At 38.2% G+C, this 21,798-nt stretch overlaps 1 protein-coding gene across 1 annotated transcript in view; it reads left to right on the forward strand.

The window, feature by feature from the left end:
* The window catches only part of SPAG17 (sperm associated antigen 17), a 254,989-nt gene that overhangs the window by 94,063 nt on the left and 139,128 nt on the right, over positions 1–21,798 (forward strand). The window contains exons 7-15 of the mRNA XM_047725498.1: positions 2,593–2,774; positions 6,215–6,376; positions 7,557–7,629; positions 7,834–7,946; positions 11,830–11,967; positions 12,057–12,170; positions 12,757–12,907; positions 18,651–18,878; positions 18,974–19,192. Of these exons, the coding sequence (XP_047581454.1) occupies positions 2,593–2,774; positions 6,215–6,376; positions 7,557–7,629; positions 7,834–7,946; positions 11,830–11,967; positions 12,057–12,170; positions 12,757–12,907; positions 18,651–18,878; positions 18,974–19,192 (1,380 nt within the window). The remainder of the gene's footprint in view (positions 1–2,592; positions 2,775–6,214; positions 6,377–7,556; positions 7,630–7,833; positions 7,947–11,829; positions 11,968–12,056; positions 12,171–12,756; positions 12,908–18,650; positions 18,879–18,973; positions 19,193–21,798) is intronic.

Genomic DNA, 21,798 nt, shown 5'->3' on the forward strand with positions numbered 1-21,798 from the left:
TTCATGATTTTATTTATTTGGGTCCTCTCTCTTTTCTTTTTGATAAGTCTGGCCAGGGGTTTATCAATCTTATTAATTCTTTCAAAGAACCAGCTCCTAGTTTCGTTGATTTGTTCTATTGTTTTTTTGGTTTCTATTTCGTTGATTTCTGCTCTGATCTTTATGATTTCTCTTCTCCTGCTGGGTTTAGGGTTTCTTTCTTGTTCTTTCTCCAGCTCCTTTAGGTGTAGGGTTAGGTTGTGTACCTGAGACCTTTCTTGTTTCTTGAGAAAGGCTTGTACCGCTATATATTTTCCTCTCAGGACTGCCTTTGTTGTGTCCCACAGATTCTGAACTGTTGTGTTTTCATTATCATTTGTTTCCATAATTTTTTTCAATTCTTCTTTGATTTCCTGGTTGACCCATTCATTCTTTAGAAGGATGCTGTTTAGTCTCCATGTATTTGGGTTCTTTCCAAATTTCCTCTTGTGATTGAGTTCTAGCTTCAGAGCATTGTGGTCTGAAAATATGCAGGGAATGATCCCAATCTTTTGATACCGGTTGAGACTTGATTTAGGACCAAGAATGTGATCTATTCTGGAGAACGTTCCATGTGCACTAGAGAAGAATGTGTATTCTGTTGCTTTGGGATGAAATGTTCTGAATATATCTGTGATGTCCATCTGGTCCAGTGTGTCATTTAAGGCCTTGATTTCCTTGTTGATCTTTTGCTTGGATGATCTGTCCATTTCAGTGAGGGGAGTGTTAAAATCCCCTACTATGATTGTATTCTTGTCGATGTGTTTCTTTGATTTTGTTATTAATTGGTTTATATAGTTGGCTGCTCCCACGTTAGGGGCATAGATATTTAAAATTGTTAGATCTTCTTGTTGGACAGTTCCTTTGAGTATGATATAGTGTCCTTCCTCATCTCTTATTATAATCTTTGGCTTAAAATCTAATTGATCTGATATAAGGATTGCCACTCCTGCTTTCTTCTGATGTCCATTAGCATGGTAAATCTAGATGCAGTTATTAAGTGAAACAGTTGAGATCCAGACCCAGCTGCTCCTGACTATCTCAAAGGATAACTGTAACATTAAATAACTTACTATTGAAGCCAGTGAGAAAATGTTCCGTAAGTGCATAGCCTCTCTGTAAAAAATAACCTTGCCATTTGAGACGACGTGGATGGAACTAGAGGGTATTACGCTAAGCGAAATAAGTCAATCAGAGAAAGATAATTATCATATGATCTCCCTGATATGAGGAAGTTGAGAGACACTGTGAGGGGCTTGGGGGGTAGGAAAAGGATAAATGAAAAGATGGGATTGGGAGGGAGACAAACCATAAGAGACTCTCAATCTCGCAAAACAGAGGGTTGCTGGGGGGAGGAGGGAGGGAGAGGGTGGTGGGGTTATGGACATTGGGGAAGGTGTGTGCTATGGTGAGTGCTGTGGAGTGTGTAAACTTGGCAATTCACAGACCTGTACCCCTGGAGCTAATAATACATTATATGTTAATAAAAAAATTTAAAAAACAAAAAACGCCAAACTCAGAGGAAAAAAGCTCAGACGTGGTTATCAGAGGCAGAGGGTGGGGGAAGAGAAAATTGGAGGGAGGTGGTCAAAAAGTACAAAATTCTAGTTATAATATAAATAATTACTAGGGATGTAATGTACAACATGATGACTATGGTTAACACTGCTGTATGATATATAAGAAAGTTGTTAAGAAGGTAATTCCTAAGAGTTTTTATCACAAAGAGAAATTTCTTTTTCTTTTTCTTTCTTTTCATTCTATCTATATGAAATGTGGGTTTTCGCTGAACCTATTATGATAATCGTTTCACAATATATGTGAATCAAACCGTCATGCTCTATGCCTTAAACTTACACAGTACTGTTTGTTGGTTATTTCTCAATAAAACAGGGAAAGAACATCAAAAAAAATTATTTAACATATAGAAATAAAATCACAGAAAAATAGACTTTGTAATAGAATCCTGAGGTGTTAGTAGTAGAACCAACCCATTGAGTTATAGATATAATAAACACTAATATCTTAGGCAAAATTTCATGTGTAAATTTATGTCATGATTTTATTCAGAGCACAAATGTCCAGAGAAGTCTGTAGCTATTCAAATGTGACCCAAGGTCGGCTAAAGCATCAGTCATTGATCCGGTCTATTTTTTGCCATGGGGGAAGGAGACCTGGATCAACAGCATTTCTAGCCAGTTATGAAGCAAACACACTGAGATGGTCAAAAAGCTGTCTGGCAGAAGGACTGCTCCCACATAGATGCCATCTAAGGATGATGGAAATATCAAACATGTTTAGCTCTGCAAGTGTGTGACCGTATCATAACGTTTCTGGTCTTCAAGTGTAAAAGGAAGGCGTGAAATAAGCTCATGTTTGATAATCAGTTTTGGAAGAAAAATCCTCCAGTTTCATATTGTATAACCCAAGTTCAAACCTTCTCAAAATTATGTTTCTTTATTTGCCTTTTCTGGTACTGCACAGATATCTTACAATGCATATACCTCACCATGTACACTTACAGTGGGAAGAATTCAACATTCTCATTATGTTTTATTAACATGTTATAATTAGACATAGAGGCTGAGAAACTGAAGAAAGAGAAGGCCATAAGAGAACTTGAAATTTTCTGGAAGTACCTGGAACCAATCCTGAATAATGAGAAACCTGAAACAAATCTCTTTGATGTTGCTCGTCTTGAATACATGGTCAAGGCAGATAATTTTCCTTCTGACTGGGCAGACAACGAGATGATGGTTAGTACATGGTCTTGTGAGAGTGGTTGGGACATGTGGTAGTGTGGTTCATTTATCATTTATCATCTTCATTCTTTCCACAGACATTCATTAAGCACTGACTATATACATATGTTTGTGCTAGACTCCTTTTCTTCAAGACAGTGATAACACTGAATGCCAAGTGATGGTTATAGCCTGGTTCTTTAGCTTTTAGTGTAAGAACTAACGGCAAAAAATAAGATGGAGATGGAAATGAAGGATGGTGATTCTTTTATTTGGTGCATGTGGCTTTGATTCATACTTCATATTCTTGGCAGTAGTCAAGTAGTCAACAATATATAACATTGTTAATTATGAAAATATAAATTTTACAGTTTTTCAAATTACATTGTCTTTCTCTTTTTAATATATCAGTTCAAAATATTGTTTTTCTGGGTCCTTAATTTTATTGCTAAAATTGCATTGTTAATGTATTTGGTGGACAAGGTCTATCTAATAGGATGACTTGGTCCCACCCCAACAATTAACAGGCATTTTCTGAGAACATTTACTGGTCTCTGCTACCGTGGATCTTACAGAGGGGCATGACTAAAACCATGAAACAGAGAAGTGATGTGGAAGATGCCATACACCTATGTGCTCAGTTATGTGAAACACACTCTAAATTTCCTACTAATTCAGAAAAAGAAGAAATGGGATGCATTGCAAAGTAATAGCAAATGTTTGATACATGAGGGTGTTTTTAAAAAGAAGATTGAGTGACAACTCCTCATGGATGTTATGGTAGATATCCAGGCATTCCCTGTTACACAGAACTTCTCAGGTCTCTTTCTGGTTGACGCCCCCCGTTCCAACAACCAGAGGCCCCAGAGTGAGAGCGTGAACATTTCTCATGACCAGAGCCCCTGACTGGATGACCTTGAGGTGGATGTGTACATGGTGAAATAAGGAAAACTCTGAGGAGAGGGAAACCCAGATTTGAACTTTGAAAGATGGGCAGGATTTGAATAAGTAACAATATACAGATCACTTCAAGTTATTAAGACTGTCAACATAAAGCATTAGATGTCACTACATAGAAACAGAACACTGAAGCCTGACGCCTTGCCAATAGTAAGAATAAATACTGGCCTTGACCTATACGTGGAAAAGAAACCAAACATGAAGCCGTGGCCCAAGGCAGAGCTTGTTCTAAGCAAAACTGGTTACTCCAAACTCCCTTGGCTTGGCCTCTTTCCACACTTTCATCTGGATATCTTCATCTTCCCTGCTTTGTCTTTCACTCTTCTGCCTCCTAAACCTGAGTTCAGAAAAGAAGGCACTACTTTCTGTCCTTTACTGTTTCGCACCGTACAGTCTCAAGAACTTGCATACGTTTTTGGTTCAATAGAGCATAAGAGATCGCAGCCATATAATTCCTGAGCCATAATTTAGAGGAAGCAATGAAAAGAGTCTTTGAAGGCACTGTCAGGCCACGTATCTTTTTCTCTTGCACTAGCTAGGGCTCTCTTCTTTGTATTTTATTTACTGCTCTCCCCACCACCTCCCCACAAGGCATGGACTGACAAGAGCTGAAATGTGGTGGGCCCAAGGTAGAGTACATTCCATTGCACCTTCAGTACATAGATGTCATAACACCACAAAAGACCCAGCACCATTCCCAGCAACCTGCTTCCTCCTCCAGTATCCACAATTTTGTGTTCATTGAAAGATTTTAATCACTCCTTTTTTAAAGAAAGTGAATTGACTATTTTACTTTTTTAAATATAGAGTAGAAGAATTTAAATGGCAATTAAAGTTCAGAAAATTTTATGTTGAAAAAATTTTATCATCTCAGTTGAAATACTAGGTATGGTAGAACATTCCTGACCTCCAAACTAAAAAGTTACCATCAAGGGCATCTAGTTGGGCCATGAAAGTAACAGGCAGGAATGAAAACATTCAGTCACCTGGGGAGCCATTTATAGCTGTGCTGCCCAGCTGGACACACTGATCTTCTATCAGTCAATTTGCAAGTATTTATCGAATATCTTCTTCATGCTAGAGCTGCGGTCTGGGTCCAATTGCAGTAATTTTTTTTTTTTTTTTTTTTTTAGAGCCCAAGCATGCCTCTATAAGGTATGCATTGTGGGTGAACAACCCAGAATTGAGAATGATAGGGAAAGAGAGCTTCGCAAACAGTTCAGTCATGGAGTTGGGTTTGAAAAGAAAGGCCATTGGATTTCATTTTGAGGAACAAAGTTCAACTTGAAGTTCAGATTACCTGAGAAACATAAAAGTAATAAATCTACTTTTCATAGAAATAGACTAAATACATGGTATGGATACATGATGTCACACACTCAGCTGTATTTGGAAGTTGGTAATGGCCTCATATCCAAAGCAGAAGCCAGCCAAGGAGTCCTCTTACTCTCTGGAAGAAGGAAAGCATTAGTACCTTTGTCTGCAGACAAGCAGGCTATATTTCTGCTGAACCAAGGTAACGAAAGCTTTACATCAAATAAATGCCCATCAAGAAGTGCTAACTGCTCATGTAAGACATCTGCAACATCTCAAGTTAAGACCTTGGTTGCTGAAATAATTTTCTGGCTTTTAGCATGTGATTTGCTCTTCGATTTAAAAATGAATAAACTAGTTAAGCTAAGGGATCAAAAGGGGCAGAAGTCCTACCATACATATTTCTTATAAATACAAACAAAAACTTGTTTCTGTGCCAGAAATTAGGCAGACAACTAACAGGTTGAAGATTAACTGAAGAATGCTCAGTCCTAGGGTAGGCACATGAAGCCCAGACTGGCAGCTATGCCTTGAAGATGGGCAGAGCTCAGCACCTCCCTGGACTCCTTCCAGACTATGATTCACTGGCCCCCCAAGAAGCTATCTAATCCTACCTTACCTCAGTAGCACAGATCTAAGATAAGCCTACTTAACCCTTCCTTGCTTTCAGGCAGAGAAACCTAGTGATAGCAGTACTTTTCCAGTTCTGGAAATGAAAGCCCAGGTAATAAGGGTATCTAATCTACAACTTGCTTGCTAGACAGTAAAACTTGTGGATATTAGATACAAAAGCAGTAGACTTATTTCTTTTTTTTTTTTTCCTCTGATGGCACAGAAGAGGTATTGAAGTTACCTAATATGTTGTTTTAGAAATTGAGACATCAGAATATAGGCCATGTTGCTGAAATTAGTGGACAGGGTGTTTTTCACTTAGTTGAAGCATTCATTAGACTCTAAGAGTATCATGCAGCCCTATGACCCTCCAAAGGGAGCAGTCTGCATTGTGGTGAACAAGATGGTCAAAAAGGGTTCGATAAATGAAGATTCACTCTCCATGGCTGAGATTCCGTGATTTGGGGAAGTGCATGGTTGGTTCAGCTGTTAAGAGAGAAATGAACCATACATCTGATTCCAGCAACAAAACACTAGTAACTAACTGTTATTAATTCTCTCCCCTATAGCTGGAATTGGGTACTGATATTTTTGAAAATATTGCCTGTTTGATGTATGACACCCTGGACTGGAAAAGGCAGCACCAACACTATTTGGAAAGCATGCAGCTTATCAATGTCCCACAAGTGGTTAATGAGAAACCTATCTTGGAAGCCACGTCAATTACTGAGGTAGGCACATTCTGCAATGTCTTCAGTGGGCTGCATGATCAACTGAACAAAGTGATTTTCACGTTTGTAAAACACACGAAGGAAAAAACTACATAAATACTTGTAGGAAGGAAATACTTCCTGCTGGAATTTAAGTGGTGAGGGTGGGAACAGGGAGAGGCCGCCAGGCACAGCATTAAAGGACACCCAAGTGGTCTTTTAGGGGGTCTTTTATGAAGCCCCCTAACTACTTGCCATATGGAGAGCTGATGCTGGAAGCCACTTTCAGCCCATGGCACAATAAATAACACCTGGAACAAGGGGCGGGCTATTGCTAAATTAACCATGGTGTTTATTTAGCACCTACCATGTGCTAGCCTTGCACAAGGTGCTGCCAATGATGAACAAGTCTCCCCCTCCCCGTGCCCCTCATTGAGGTTAACTTTTAAAGAGGATGGCAGTCATGTCAACAGTGGTTTCAACATAGCATGGTGAGAAGAGTCAGCTCGGGCTACAGTAGAAACACTAAAACATGGCATCTAACCTGACCTGGAGAGGAGCAGCGGGAGAGAGGGAGGAGTCGGGAGATCCTCACCCAGCAGGGTAAATCATGTGGCGAAGGCTGGGTGTGAACTGCCTACAGGAATGCCTAGTGGACAAAGGGACAGAAGGGCATCCTCAAGAAACAGGCAAAGGTGACATACACAGACATGGGGTCAAAGGAGAGAAGTGCTTTAGGGCACAAGCCAGGACTATAGGATAAGTCTGTGCTTCAGGTGGTAGTACAAAATGAAGAAAAACAACATGAACTCCCACTGGAGAATGGAAGCAGATGTGCTTTGGTCCTGCGTTAAAGAGTTTGGGTTGTACCTGGAAAGTGATGGGGAACCACTGAAGGACCCGAAGAGGGGGAATGGTGTGATTCTGAGTCACCCAGGGACCGGTGCCCGATTTCCCCATCCCTTTCCTGGCAGTTGCTCAATGGGCTCTGTCAGGGAAAATTAAAAACTGTCTATACCCATTAATTTCTTCCCTTTGTCAGACAAAACCCTTTTGTTTGTTCCTAATATTAGCCAATGATTTTGTGGTGTGAACATCATACCATCTCAGAATCCTGTCAGACCCCATCATACCAGCATCTGACGAAAGCATCTCTCAGCTGAATATCTCAGTCGTCTCTTTTGAATTCTTCTACTTTTAGGCACCACAACCTGTTGCTCCAACCCCAGGCAAGAAGAAAGCACAGAATGAGGAACCACAAGCACCCCCATCAGGCAAGTATGAAACCTGAAGACCAACACCGTGAGCTGGGGCATCAAAGACTACTGACTGTCCTCCAACTTGCCTTCAGACATCCCTCTACCTACACATCCCACTTTTTTAGTGCACGGTGACAGTTTGAATTTATGGATAAAATTTTGGTGGAAGAAATGGAGAACACATCTTAATTGAGCAGTGATATATTGTATATTTTACAGTGGCTTTTGTCTTAACAACTGAAGTAGACATGAGATATTACAATGACTTGCTGAATCCGATTCCAGAAGAATTCATCTCTGTGCCCCTGATACTGCATTGTATGCTGGAACAGGTAGGTGGGCACATGCTGTGGTGTCTTTCCCAGCTGGGTAACCTTGAATCCATCATTTCATCTCTCTTTGGTTTGGTGTTAACTATTTTAAACTACACACAAAATCCCTGAGTGTATTTTCCTTTACAAAGATTATAGAACACTTTAAGTAAAACCAAAGTTTACTTTGATCATCTACTTTAATCCCCTTTCTTTTGCTATGCTCTTTCTTTTGCTATTGCTCTCATATTCCCTGAAGTTTCGGGAGATGTATCCTTTAAACTATCTGTGTCTAGTGTCATTTTAATGGACAAGAAAGAGGAGGTAGACAAGGGGATGGGTGGTTAATAGTCTTTTTCTTTAAAATTTCCTTGTCTACAGCCATACCACTCTGAACGCGCCCGATCTCATCTGATAAAATTTCCTTTATGGTTGTAGGTTTAATCAGATTTTTCTCTTTCTGAGGTCAATTTTAGTCATTAGTATTTTTTAATAAATATGGCCATTTTATTTGTGTTTTCAATATCATATAAAGTTCTTTATTCACTTACATGCCTTTTAAAATTTTTTTGGCATCTAATAATGCTCCTTCTCTATGACTAATGTTACTTATTTGGCCCCTCTCTCTTCTTGATCATGGCTGTCAATGGTATATCTACTGTATCAGTCTTTTCAAAGAACTAGCATTATATTTCATTGATCAACACTTTCTACTTTATGTTTAACTAATTTCCTCATTTATCTTTATTATTTCCTTCTTTCTGATTTCTTTGAGTTCATTTTGCATTTTATTTGAATCAAAAGCTTACCTCATTTACTTTCAGGCTTTTTGCTTAGGGCTATACATTCCCTTTTGAGTATTTCTTTGGCTGCATCCTGATGCTTTTCAGTCTATTCAGTTCTAAATATTTTATTTTCATTTCTATTGTTTATTGTCAGTTCCTAGTTTTATTGCATTATGGTCAGTAAACATGGTCTTCATAAATTTCCTGAGCTTTCCATGGGACCTGAGGTATGTGGTCAATTCTCATGAGTTTTCTGTATGTGTTTGAGAAGAGTTGTTATAAACTAATTCATTTAATCCTTAGGACAATGCTGTGATGCAGAAACTATTTTTGTTCCCTCTTTTACAAATAAGGGAAAATGAGGCATAAAAAGGTTAAGTAACTTGTCCGAGTAGTGAGTGTCAGAAACTGCCTTAGAACCTAGTCAGTCTTAAGTGGAAAAGTATTTTGAAGGCATTGCTTTGTTGTCTTCTTTCTTCTAATATTGCTGAGAAATCTCATGTCAATCTGACACTTTTTTCTTTGCAGATAATCTGTTTTTTTCTTTCTGGAAGCTATTAGAATTTTCTCCTTATAATTCATAACACAAGGCTATGTCCAGGTAGGGCTTTGTTTTATCATTGTCACTAACAATCTAAAGGATTATAATCTGGTTTCTGATTACATTCTGAATAAAATCAAAATTCCTTACATTAGAAGACCCTAAAAATATGGGTCTGGGCTGATCTGTCAATCTGTCATCTCATCTCCTGCCTCCCTCAACACACACACACATACACACACACTTACTACTCTTCATCTACATAGGCTTTCTGGGTTTTCCTCAACTACACTACTTAATTCCACTGTAGCTTTTTACTCCAACTTCTTTTCCTAGAAAAATTTTCACCCCCATGTCTGCCTGGAGGATACTCCTTTTCATTCAGTGCCCAATGGAAATGGTATTCCTTAGCCTTTCTCCCACCTGATCCAAAGGAAACCCTTGACAACACAGAGTGTTCTTTACCATATCACTTGGTTTTATTTTCTTATCAACAACCACTCCTCTTAAAATAATTAATTTGCTTTGTGTCTTACCTTCCCCTTCTCACTAGAATAGAAGCTCCACACAAGTAGGGACTTAATGCTAATCTTTTCACTGCAGTATGCCCAGCAAACCATAACCACATGTAACCCACCACAGACACTGAATCTGTATTTGCTGCTTTAAACATAGCCTCAAACATTATTTTTTCTATTGATTTATCCTTTTATTAGATGGATGGTGGAACTTCTGATTTTTCCTCCTTGTCTTTTACATTTTCTATCAATTTTATCTTTTGGGGAATTCCAGCTTAACTCCCAATTAATTCATTCTTCTCTGGAGTCCAGTCTGCTAGTGAAGTTTTTTCTCAAAAATAGATTGTATTTAATTTATAAATTCTCCAATTTCTTTTTACAACTGCCTGTCATTGTCTTTATTGCATGAATATAACATATTCCTTTATGTCTCTGAATTTTCAAATGTTTATTTTAAAGTCCTGTTCAGACTCTATCATCACTTTTACCTTCACTATACATTTTTATGTCTGCCTTAGTTTTCTAACTGATTAGATAAGCACACTCACAGTTACCTTTCATTATCACATAAGGTTTCTAGGAGGCCAGTAGTTTTATTATATCAATAAATTCATAAAAGCTGAAAAGCCCTGTAGAGCTTGCAGTATCATTTTATCTTGGTCTTCATTATTTTATTCAACTCAATTCAAAGCAACAAATGCTTATTAACCACCTGCTGTATTACAAGCATCAGCTAGTAACCTTATTGCCTGACCCATAGAAGGCAACTGATAGTAGATCATGTTGATTGAAAAAATGCTTAATAATGGGAAGGAAAAAATTAAAATATAAGAGGAATGAGATAGGTTTTTTCGAGACAGGCTATTAGAGTTTAACATTTCAGAGGTAGAACAGTTTTAAGTGGTCTTTTGTGATTGGAGTAGGTCCAAGAGATGGTCGGAGATAGTGGAGATATGAGTGGCTCTTTTGAAAGTAAGGAGTTGACAAAGGGTAAAGGATGGGAGACTATTTTGTTAGCCATCTATAGCAGTGGTTTTCAATAGCAGCTGATTTTTCCTCCCAGGGGACATCTGGAAATGTCTGGAGATATTTTTGCTTGACACAATTGGAGGGGAGATACTGGCATGAAATGGTTTGAGGCCAGGGATACTGCTAAAGATTCTCCATTGCACAGAAGAGAACCCACAACATATAACTGTCTAATTCAAAATGTCTTAAGTTCTAAGGTTGAGAAACCCTGTAAAAGGATATGAAATTGCAGAGGATGATTGCAAGACTTAAAGTGAAGAGAAAAGCTATATATTAGGTGTCTACCTTGACTACATTTCAACTTTTTTTTGTTTGCCAGGTAAAATTGAACAAGCCACATAATTTTTCTAGACCTCTGTTTCCCCATATAAAGGAGACTATTTCCCCATACTGATCTCACCATCTATCACTCCCTTGAAGAAAGAATGAGGACTTGACCTGAACCCCACTCAGTAGCCTTGGACTTGCACCAGTCACTAACTTCAGTCACCCTAACTCTTCCCCTATAAAATTAAGATAATATCTACTCCATAATGTTGCTGTATTGCTTAAATGAGGTAATGTATTAAAAGATGCCTCATATCTCTGCCTACATGTGATCTCTGTCTGTCGAATAAATAAATAAAATCTTTAAAAAAAAAGATGCCTCATACAGTGCTTGGCATATGATAGGCACTTAATAAATACTTACTGAATCCAAAGGTATAAGTGGTTTCCAGTGCTTTAAGAGAAAGAGCAAATCAGTAGGAAAAAATTTATCATATTGGTATTTTGATTTCTGTTATAATGAATTTCCCTGTTTGCCATTTGTGTTTTGTGTTATCTATTCTAATGTACACATTAAAATTATATCTACTTTAATGGATGCATTGTAAACTTTTCCTTTTTTATTTTGATAATCACTGCCATTTTATGTAATCATTGGATGTTATTGGTAGAAACTGCCTTGTTTTTAGTAAGAGCAATGGAAATCCGTGAGTATCAGTTAAGAGCTGACCACTAAATTGACTTTCACCTACTTATTTGAACAGGTTGTGGCAACTGAAGAAGACCTTGCCCCGCCCAGTCTGGTGCAGCCGCCTCCTAGAGCAGATGGGCTGGACCACAGAATTGCAGCTCACATTGTGTCCATCCTGCCCTCTCTCTGTCTCACAGAGAGGGAGAAAAAGGTCAGATGGCATGAGATATCCAAAGAACTTGCATGCTTTGAAAAAGTATGAGATTTTCTTTTTAAGTCACTATATTTCAATTTGAATAGAATCTCCATGAAATATTCTTATCTGAAGAAGAAAATGAAAGCAAAGCAGTGCCCAAAGGTCCTCTCCTATTGGACTATCATGATGCATATGCCCACAAGAAGTATGCTCTAAAGGTAATAATAATTGGGCTACCCCAAGAAGAAGTGATCCAAGAAAGCCCATTTGTAATTATCCATTGAAGAAATTGCGGTTAGATAGTTTTACCCATGGCATTAGAAATAATATTCAAGATGGATCCCTGCTTGCAAAGTGAGACCTCAGGAAATAGAGGTGCATGCAGGAGCAAAGAAAACTTGTCTAATTATAGAGGTCCGGTTAGCTGTTTAATTGATTGTCAGTGCACCAAATTTGCATTAAAATCTTATAGTTATTTGCTTTATATATCCACCAATGTGAAAAACTAGTGGAGGCCAAAGAGGGATCTCAGAAGGGAGAGATGAATATATATGAGACTTTGGCAGTTTGTCATAGCTAATGAAGAATCCATCATTTCTGCGCACAGGGGACACCCCTGGCAAAGTGAGAACGAGCTTTTTTGACCTTCAGCAAAATACCAACAGTTTGTCTTCCCCAATTACCATTGATTTCCCCTGTTTCCAAATAATGAGAGTGAAGTTATCAGGTTTTGCCTTCTCCATATGCATTAGGCACTTGACAGCTTACTCTAATGCCTTCTGTCATGTTGCTCTTTTTCATCAGGACCAAAAGAATTTTGACCCAGTTCAAATTGAGCAGGAGATGCAGTCCAAGTTGCCACTGTGGGAATTCCTTAAATTCCCTCTGCCCCCGCCATGGAACAGCACTAAACGTCTAGCTACAATTCATGAGCTCATGCACTTCTGTACGAATGGTGAGTACATTTTTTGCCTTAGCTTAAACTCATTCATTTATGGTTACATGTGCTTCTTAAGATGACACTCCTATTTGTAAAAAGTATTTTGATTATTGAAAGAGCTTTCAGAAGCTGAGGTGGGTATTTTGATTCTCTCATCTTGAGTAATATCATTAACAATATTATGACAACTATGATGCATAACAGTCTTCAGTTTAATGCACTGAGTTTTCTTTTCCATGTTTCCATGATGAGCATATTCTGCTTCTTCCTTTCTTCTCCCTGATCCCCACCCCCACATCCCTTCCTTGACATCATTGCAGAAACCATGGTGATCCCTATCCCAGGTAAGAGCACAGAGTAAAGAGCCCCTGGCCGTGTGGTGCCAAGGGTGTGTTGATTCAAGTTCACCTCTTCTCACAGAAGGGGTCATTTTCTGCTCTTTTTTTTTTAAGCAATTTTTTTTTAATTATGTTATGTTAGTCACCAACTAGTATGTCATTAGTTTTTGTTTGTCCTGGAAGCTTTTGATTTCTCTTATTTTCAATGACAGCCTAGCTGGATGTAGTATTCTTGGCTGTATACTTTTCTTGTTTAGTGCTCTGAATATATCATGCCAGTCCTTTCTATCCTGCCAGGTCTCTGTGGATAGGTCTGCTGCCAATCTAATATTTCTACCACTGTAGGCTCCAGACCTCTTATCCCAAGCTGCTTTCAGGATTTTCTCTTTGTCTCTGAGACTTGTAAGTTTTACTATTAGATGATGGGGTGTGGACCTATTTTATTGATTTTGAAGGGGGTTCTCTGTGCCTCCTGGATTTTGATGCTTGTTCCCTTCACCAAATTAGGGAAATTCTCTGCTATAATTAGGTCCAATATACCTTCTTCCCCTCTCTTTCTTCTTCTTCTGAGATCCCAATTATTCTAATATTGTTTCATCTTATGGTATCACTTATCTCTCAGATTCTCCCCTCATGGTCCAGTAGTTGTCTGTCTCTCTTTTTCTCAGCTTCTTTATTCTCCATCATTTGGTCTTCTGTATCACTAATTCTCTCCTCTGCCTCATTTATCCTAGCAGTAACAGCCTCCATTTTTTATTGCACCTCATTAATAGCTTTTTAAATTTCAACTTGGTTAGATTTTAGTTCTTTTAGTTCTCCAGAAAGGGATTCTCTAGTATCTTCTATGCTTTTTTCAAGCCCAGCTAGGATCTTGATAATCGTCATTCTGAACTCTAGTTCTAACATCTTACTAATGTCCGTATTGATCAGGTCCCTAGCTGTCGGTATTGCCTCTTGTTCTTTTTTTTTTTTTTTTTTGAGGTGAGTTTTTCTGCCTTGTCGTTTGTCCAGAGAAGAATAGATGAATGAGAGAACAAAATGCTAAAAGGGTTAACAACAACCCTGGGAAAATAAACACAAACCAAATCAGAGGAGACCCAAAACGGGAGAGAGAAGAAAGGGGGGAAAAAAAAAATATATATATATATACACACATGTACACACATATATAAAATATATATATATATATATATATATATATATATATATATATACACACACACACATGTACACACATATATAAAATATATATAAAATAAGGGTAAACATGATCAAGGGATGGAACGTGACTGTAAAGATGAAAATTTAAAAATATTCTAAAAAAGGAATTAATAACATAAGCAGTTGGTTGAAAAAAGAAAAAAGAGACAATGTGATCAGGCTGGAGACTAGAACAAAGCCATATGCTAGATTTAGGGTATATTTTGGTCTGTTAGTAGAAACTGTATCCCAAAATTTTAAAGAAAGAAAAACTTACATGTATACAAAAAATAAGTTTAAATACAATGAAGGGATAGAATATGACTATAACAATGAATATTTTAAAAGATTTTTAAAAAGGTATTGATAAAATAAAATAGTTAAATGACATTAAAATAGGAAAGGGGAAAAATAAAAAAAGAATAGAGTGAGAAAAAAATGAAATTTAAAAAAATTAACTTTGAAAAACTAAAGAATCATGGGGGGAAAGCCATGAATTCTATATGCTGTGTTCCTGTAGCTCTGGAATTCCGCTGTTCTCATTAATTGGTGAACTTGGTCTTGGCTGGTGGTTCTTGCTGATCTTCTGGGGAAGGGACCTGTTGCAGTGATTCTCAAATGTCTTTGCCTGAGGCAGAATTGCACCACTCTTGCCAGGGGCCAGGCTAAATAATCTGCTTGGGTTCGTTCTCAGGAGCTTTTGTTCCCTGAACATTTTCCGTAGAGCTTTGGAGAACGGGAATGAAAATGGCGGCCTCCCAATCTCCAACCCAGAGGAGCCAAGAGCTCGGGGCTCCAGTCCTCAGTGCACCCTCAGAGAAAAGCATTTAATCCCTCCTGTCTCCCTGGTCTCTGGCTGCGCTCCGAGCTCACCCAGCCTGTGACAGAGCGTTTCTATCTCTGGCGCATGGGCCTGTTTGGAGTCTCCAAACCCAGCTGATTCCTGCAGCATGCTCCCATGCTACTCCTCCCGGGGAGGAAGGTGAGTCTTCCTGAATCTGCCACTTGTGGGGTCCCTACCGAAAGAGCAGTAGCCCAGCTGTGCCTTGGATCACGGTTTAAGGTAACCATGAGCTGAGAGCCCCCTCCTCAGCTCTGTCTCTGTAGCTGGCTTCCCTGCTCAGATACCTGGGAGCTCTGACCCACTCAGGCACCCCCAGTGTTTCTGCACACTGTCCCTGCAAGGGCTCCACCTGCCACTTAGCCTCTGGAACAATGTCCCTCAGTGGAGCAGACTTCTAAAAGTTCTGATTTTGTGCTCTGCTGCTCTACCACTTGCCAGGAGCCAGCCCCCCCCCCCCCCACCATGGCCTCTCTTTCCATATATAGCCTCAGATTCACTTTTCTGCATGTCCTACCTTCTAGAAAGTGGTCGCTTGTCTGTTCCTAGAATTGGTGCTCTTTTTCTCTTCAATCTCCAGTTGAGTTTGTAGATGTTCAGAATGGTTTGATTACTATCTAACTGAATTCCTGGGACCAGATGAAATTCAGGTCTCCTACTCCTCCACCACCTTGCTCCTACCCTCGTCATTAGTTTTTGACGTAGCGTTCCATGGTTCATTGTTTCCATATAACACCCAATGCCCCATGTAATACATGCCCTCCTTAATACCCATCACCTGGCTCACACACACCCCGACCCCCTCCCCTCTAAAACCCTCAGTTTAATTCCTGGAGGACTGCTGAAAGAGAGGTAATTTTGAGAATCTAAAATCAGCTTCTTATTGCAGAGTTCACTGGGATTTTAGAAACAGTCATTTCCTTCAAAAACTGTATTTTCAGAGGTACCTGGGTGGCTCAGTCAGTTAAGTGTCTGACTTAGGCTGAGATCATGATCTGGGGGTCCTGGGATTGACCCCTGCATAGGGCTCTCTGCTCAGTGGGGAATCTGCTTGTGCCTCTGCCCCTCCCCCTGCTTATGCTCTCTCTTTCTCTTTCTCTCTCAAATAAATAAAATCTTAAAAAAAAAACAACTTTATTTCCACTAGAGGGAATATGAAATTATAGATATCTTTATTTGACAAGAAAGCATTTGCCCTAAGAAAGAGAAAAGCACCTTGCTTCATTTCTCACTCTAAGCAAATCATGAAATATTTTATTCATGATTTCCTCTTTGATATTTAAGTAGGCAAAATGGTAAAGAAACAACAAAACCTTTTGAATACATACCATTACCTCATGGAAAAGCAGGGTAGAGCCTACCTACCTGGGTATGTGGAGAACTTTGTTTACATAACCACCCAGTTCTGGTGTTCCTGAGATTGTCTGTCCCTTGCCTATATCCTGCCGCACTCCGCCTCTCCTTCTGTCTGTGGTATGACTCCATGCTCTCTCCAACTTGTCCTAAGCACAGCACAGGATTCTTGTCTCTGTTGCTACCACTGCCACTTCACACATATCCTGCTTATGTGTTCCCTCCAAAACCCTTGCTCCTCCTCTTCTCTTCTCTTCTCACCTATCAACACTTCAAACTTAACAGATCCAAAACCAAACTCTTGACTTTCTGAAATTTGTCCCTTCACAGTCAGTCCTCCTTATTTCAGTAAATGGCAGCCATTCTCTTCCCAAACCTTGGAGTCATCCCTGATTCTTTTTTGTTTCTTTTGCTCCATAACCAGTGCCCCCACATCCTTCACTGCCATGGCATCCCAGGCCACCATCACCTCACTTGGACCATTTCAATAGCTTAACAGGCTTTAACCTTTTCACCCAGTCTTTTCTTCATGCAATAACCAGAATCATCCTTTCAAAATGTTAGTATACAATATACCCTCTTAAAACAGAATTCTCTAATGGGCACCCATGTCACTCAAAGAATAATCTAAACTGTTCTACCACCCGCTTTTTTAGCTCATCACTTCTCAAGCACTCATCATTCCACTCCACTCAATCTACGTTGGCGATGCTGTGATTCCTTGAACCTGTTGGTCAGCCCCTTGCCTCAGGATCTTTGCACTTGCTATTTCACCTGCCTCCATCCCTTTTCTTCCAGATAGTCACGGGACTTGCCCTCCCACTTCCTTCACATTTTTGCTTAATTGTTCAGAGGGTTTTTCTCTGACTACCTTAAATAAAAAAGAAGCCCCTCCCTAACCACTACCACTTTTTACCCCCTCACCTGGCTTTATCCTTCTTATCATCTCTGATACAGAATACACTTATCTGTTTGCCCTCTTTCAAGCCACCAGAATGGATACTCTAGAAGATCCAGGGTTCACTGTTAACTCTACTGCTGTGGTCCCAGCTTTTACTATAATCCTTGGCAATTAATATGTGCTCAAAGGATGTTTGCAAAATGAATGACTGAGCAAACTTTCTTTAATTCTTAATTATTAATTATTAATTCTGTAACTTTTACCTTTTCCCTATCTCCCTTCTGAATTTCCTCATGTATTTTTTCCTCAAAAGAACCCTCCCTATGTCCTCATTTCTACTGGAGAAAAAGTGGAGGTTACCCCAGAATCATTGATCTGCCACAATCATTTTACTTTTCCTCATGGAATCCTACAATTATTTGTTAATACCTACCTCCCACCCCTCTATCTTGAACTTCTAAACACAAGAAGCAAATCCTTTCTTTGAATTTCAGAGACCTATGACAAAGCCTGATATATAGAAAACAAAAACAAGTGAGCAAGCGAGGGAGGGAGTGGGTGAATGGACAAACAAATGCTGTAAGAGAATAAATGCGCAAATGAATAGGGCCAGTTGAAAGCTGATAACCTTTGAAGAGCAATTATGGAAAGTACTACACCAGTTCAAGTGGGAGAAAAGAGGCCTTTTCTGAACCCTAAGAAACAATAGAACCAACAGAATATAACAGTGCATGTCAGACACAAGTATTTTTTTTTACTTCAAATTAAACAGCAGTAAATGTGCTTTTGCTTAGAAATGATCAGTTTTAAACATATTCAGCAAATATGGTACCCTGAAGAGTCCATGTGAATTAATATTAATACACCTAATACTGATTAAGCTATGAAGCAATTTGTGAGCATTGTCTTGATAGATTATACCTTGATTGTGCGGCTTTCTTATTATTAGGTTCTATCCATATTTGTTGCAAAATTGCAGAGCCCATGTTTAAAGTCAGGTCAACACCTGCATGACGTGACTCCCTTGTGATTGCAGTGGACAGACTCCCTGACAGCCCCTCTGTCAGCCCTGTACCATGTGGTAATAAGAGCATTCCTAGCAGCATAGTTCCTGCTTTCTTACAGAAGTCTTGAGCTGGAATGAAGTAGAACGAGCCTTCAAAGTGTTTACTTTTGAGAGCCTGAAACTCTCTGAGGTTAATGAAGAAGGAAAGCTAATGCCTTCTGAGATAATGTATGGGACAGCTTCTGAGATGTTCAATATACCATGGGACAACCCTGCGAGATTTGCTAAACAGATCAGGCAGCAATACATCATGAAAATGAATGCCCAAGAGGCCAAACACCAAACAGGTACACGACATGGAGGGAATCAAAGGAATTCTTATGTTTTATGACTGTCAGTTTTTCTAGCATTGTATCTAACAGATTCTCTTTAAACTGGCTAGATACTGAAACCAAAGACAGAATTTTATTTGTGGATCAGAATTGGTCAACATCTGTGCAAGAGGATGAGATCACTAAAGAACCTTCAGATGCTCCTCAGTCTGATTCTAATAACATGAAGCATTCTGACCCAAACAGTAAGGAACCCATAGACCCTGATAATATACAGCTGTCAGAGAAGGAGACCAGCCTGAAGGCTCAGGTCCAGTCTGGGCCTTCAAGTGAGTAAATGTATGTGTGTGTGTGTGTGTGTGTGTGTGTGTGTGTGTGCACAATTATAAGATGTATTAACCCAAAAAATGATTCAGGAAACATTATTAAATTTAAATGCCTCCCTATTTCAACTGAAATACTGTTTAATATCTAAGTTAAAATTAAACTTTGCTACTGAGTGTTATTATTCAGTTCTTGTTATTTTAACCCTTGTTTTTAAAACGATCCTAAGGCCTGTTAGTCTGCTGTAACCTTAGTAAATATAGTAAGGTGAACATAAATAAAACTTTTATCATCAATATTTCATAGGGTTATTATGATTATATAAAAAAAATTAGAAATTACCTGCAATTAGTGAACTGACCACACAGAGCTTGATACAAAATAAATGCTCAATGAAGAACAAGGATTCCCTTTCTCTCTTCTTTATAGCTCAGGTAATCACTCTTACTCTAGAATATATCATCATAAATGTTGTTATACTAGGAGATATAGAAGTATAGGAGACTCTTAGGCTAAATTTATTGAGCTATCTTATGCACAACTGTCAGATTAATTACCTAAAATCCAGCGTTCATTTCCTGCTTACAACCTTCAGTGGCTCCTACTAACAGAACCATCTCTTTGGCCTGCTATACATGCTTCTCCAGTAGTACCAAAGTACTTTTCCAAAATCCTTCCACTTTTCCCTTTTGCTCACTCATCCCATGCTCTAGCCAAACAGAATTAGGCTCTATTTCCTCTACACGGTCTGCTATTTTCATTCTCTGTGTCTTTTCTCCACAATACCCTCCACCTAGAATTCTCTCTCTCTCTCTCTTTTTTGTAGAGTTCTCTTTTTTATTACAATTAGATTTCAGTGGCACTTCCATGAAGCTTTGTTAGATGTGTCCATCTCGAAATGGATCCCTTAGCATTCCCATGGTCATAATTAATCTGTGCTTCCTTTAGGGCATTAGTTAGGATTTCCTACTACTTATTATAGTTATTCATATGCCTATATTAAGTTTCCATAATATTATAGCTTCTTAGAGGTCACAGGTATGCTTATCTTAAAAATATTAATGGTATGCTGGACCACAAAACAAGTCTCAGCAAATTTTTACAGGACCAAAGTACGGAGTACATTCTCTATACAAAGATCAGACTACATTCTCATACCACAGTGAAATTATGGTGGACATTATTTATGAAAAATAATGAGAAAATACTCAAATATTCAGAGAGAAAAGTCACAATTGAAATTAAGAAATATTTCAAGCTGAATGGTAATGAAAATACTGAATATCAAAATTTCTATAATGTTACTAAAGCAACGGATACTCAGAAAGAAGCTCACAGCTTTAAATGAATACATTTTTTAAAAGAAAGCAAAAAATAAATTAGCTAAACATAGACCTCAAGTTGTTAGATAAAGATGAGCAAAATAAATCCAAATAAAGTAAAAGGAAAAAAAAATAAGAGTAAATTATTGACAGAAAAAAATACAGATGTGTGGGTAGCTAGGTGGCTCAGTTGGTTAAGCATCTGCCTTTGACTCAGGTCATGATCCCAGGGTACTGGGATCCAGTCCCACATCAGACTCCTTGCTCAGTGGGGAGCCTGCTTCTCTGCCCCTCTGCTGGCTCCTTCTCTCGTTATTTCTCACTCTCTCAAATAAATAAATAAAATCTAAAAAGAAAGAAAATATAGATGTAATAAGGAAGAGCAAATACTACAAAATTCTGGTTCCTTGAAAAGACTTTGAAAATTTGATAATTTTTTTAAATAAAAGACCACAAAAAAGGAAGCATAAATAACCATATTAGGAGTAAAACCATATCAGGAATGAAAATCATCAGGAATAAAGAAATAGACTTCCCTCTGGTCCTACAGAAATGTAAAAAATAGTAGGAGGATATAAACAACTTTATTTCACTAAATCTTAAAATAAAATGACCAAATTAGTAGAAAAGTATATCTTACCAATAGTCACTCAAGAAGAAATAGAAATATGGGTAGTGTAATCATTTAAATAAATTAAATCAACAATTAAAGCTCCTCCTGAATAGGACATACAAACCCAAATGATTTTATTTACTAGGGATTCCAAACACTCAAAAAAAAAAGAGAAATAATTCTAATCTTAAAAATTATTCCCAGAAATTAAAAAATGGATATCCTCCCCTACTCATTTTACAAAGCTGGCAAAAACCTTATAATAACACTGTCAGGGATAGTACAACAAAAGAAAATTATAAATCAAATTCACTCATGAACATAGATGCAAAATTCCTGAATAAAACATAAATAAACTGGTGTAGCAATGTATAGAATGATAATAATACATCACAAGCTGTTTTTATAACAGGAATAGAGGAAAAACATACAGTATAAAAATCAATAAAATCTATCAATTGACACAGAGAAAAATAATATCATCATCTCAATAGATGCAGAAAAAACACTTGAAACTCTATAGTAATTTATGAAGGAAATCTTAGCAAGCTAGCAAGAGAAGAAAAATTTCTCTACCTTATAAAGTTTATTCTTAAATTACTACAACTAACATTTTGTATCACGGTGAAAAGTTGGAAGATTTCCCTCAACACCAGGAAGATAACTACTATAAACA

This window comes from Lutra lutra, chromosome 4 (assembly GCF_902655055.1).
Source record: "Lutra lutra chromosome 4, mLutLut1.2, whole genome shotgun sequence".
In the NCBI taxonomy this organism is placed as follows: domain Eukaryota; kingdom Metazoa; phylum Chordata; class Mammalia; order Carnivora; family Mustelidae; genus Lutra; species Lutra lutra.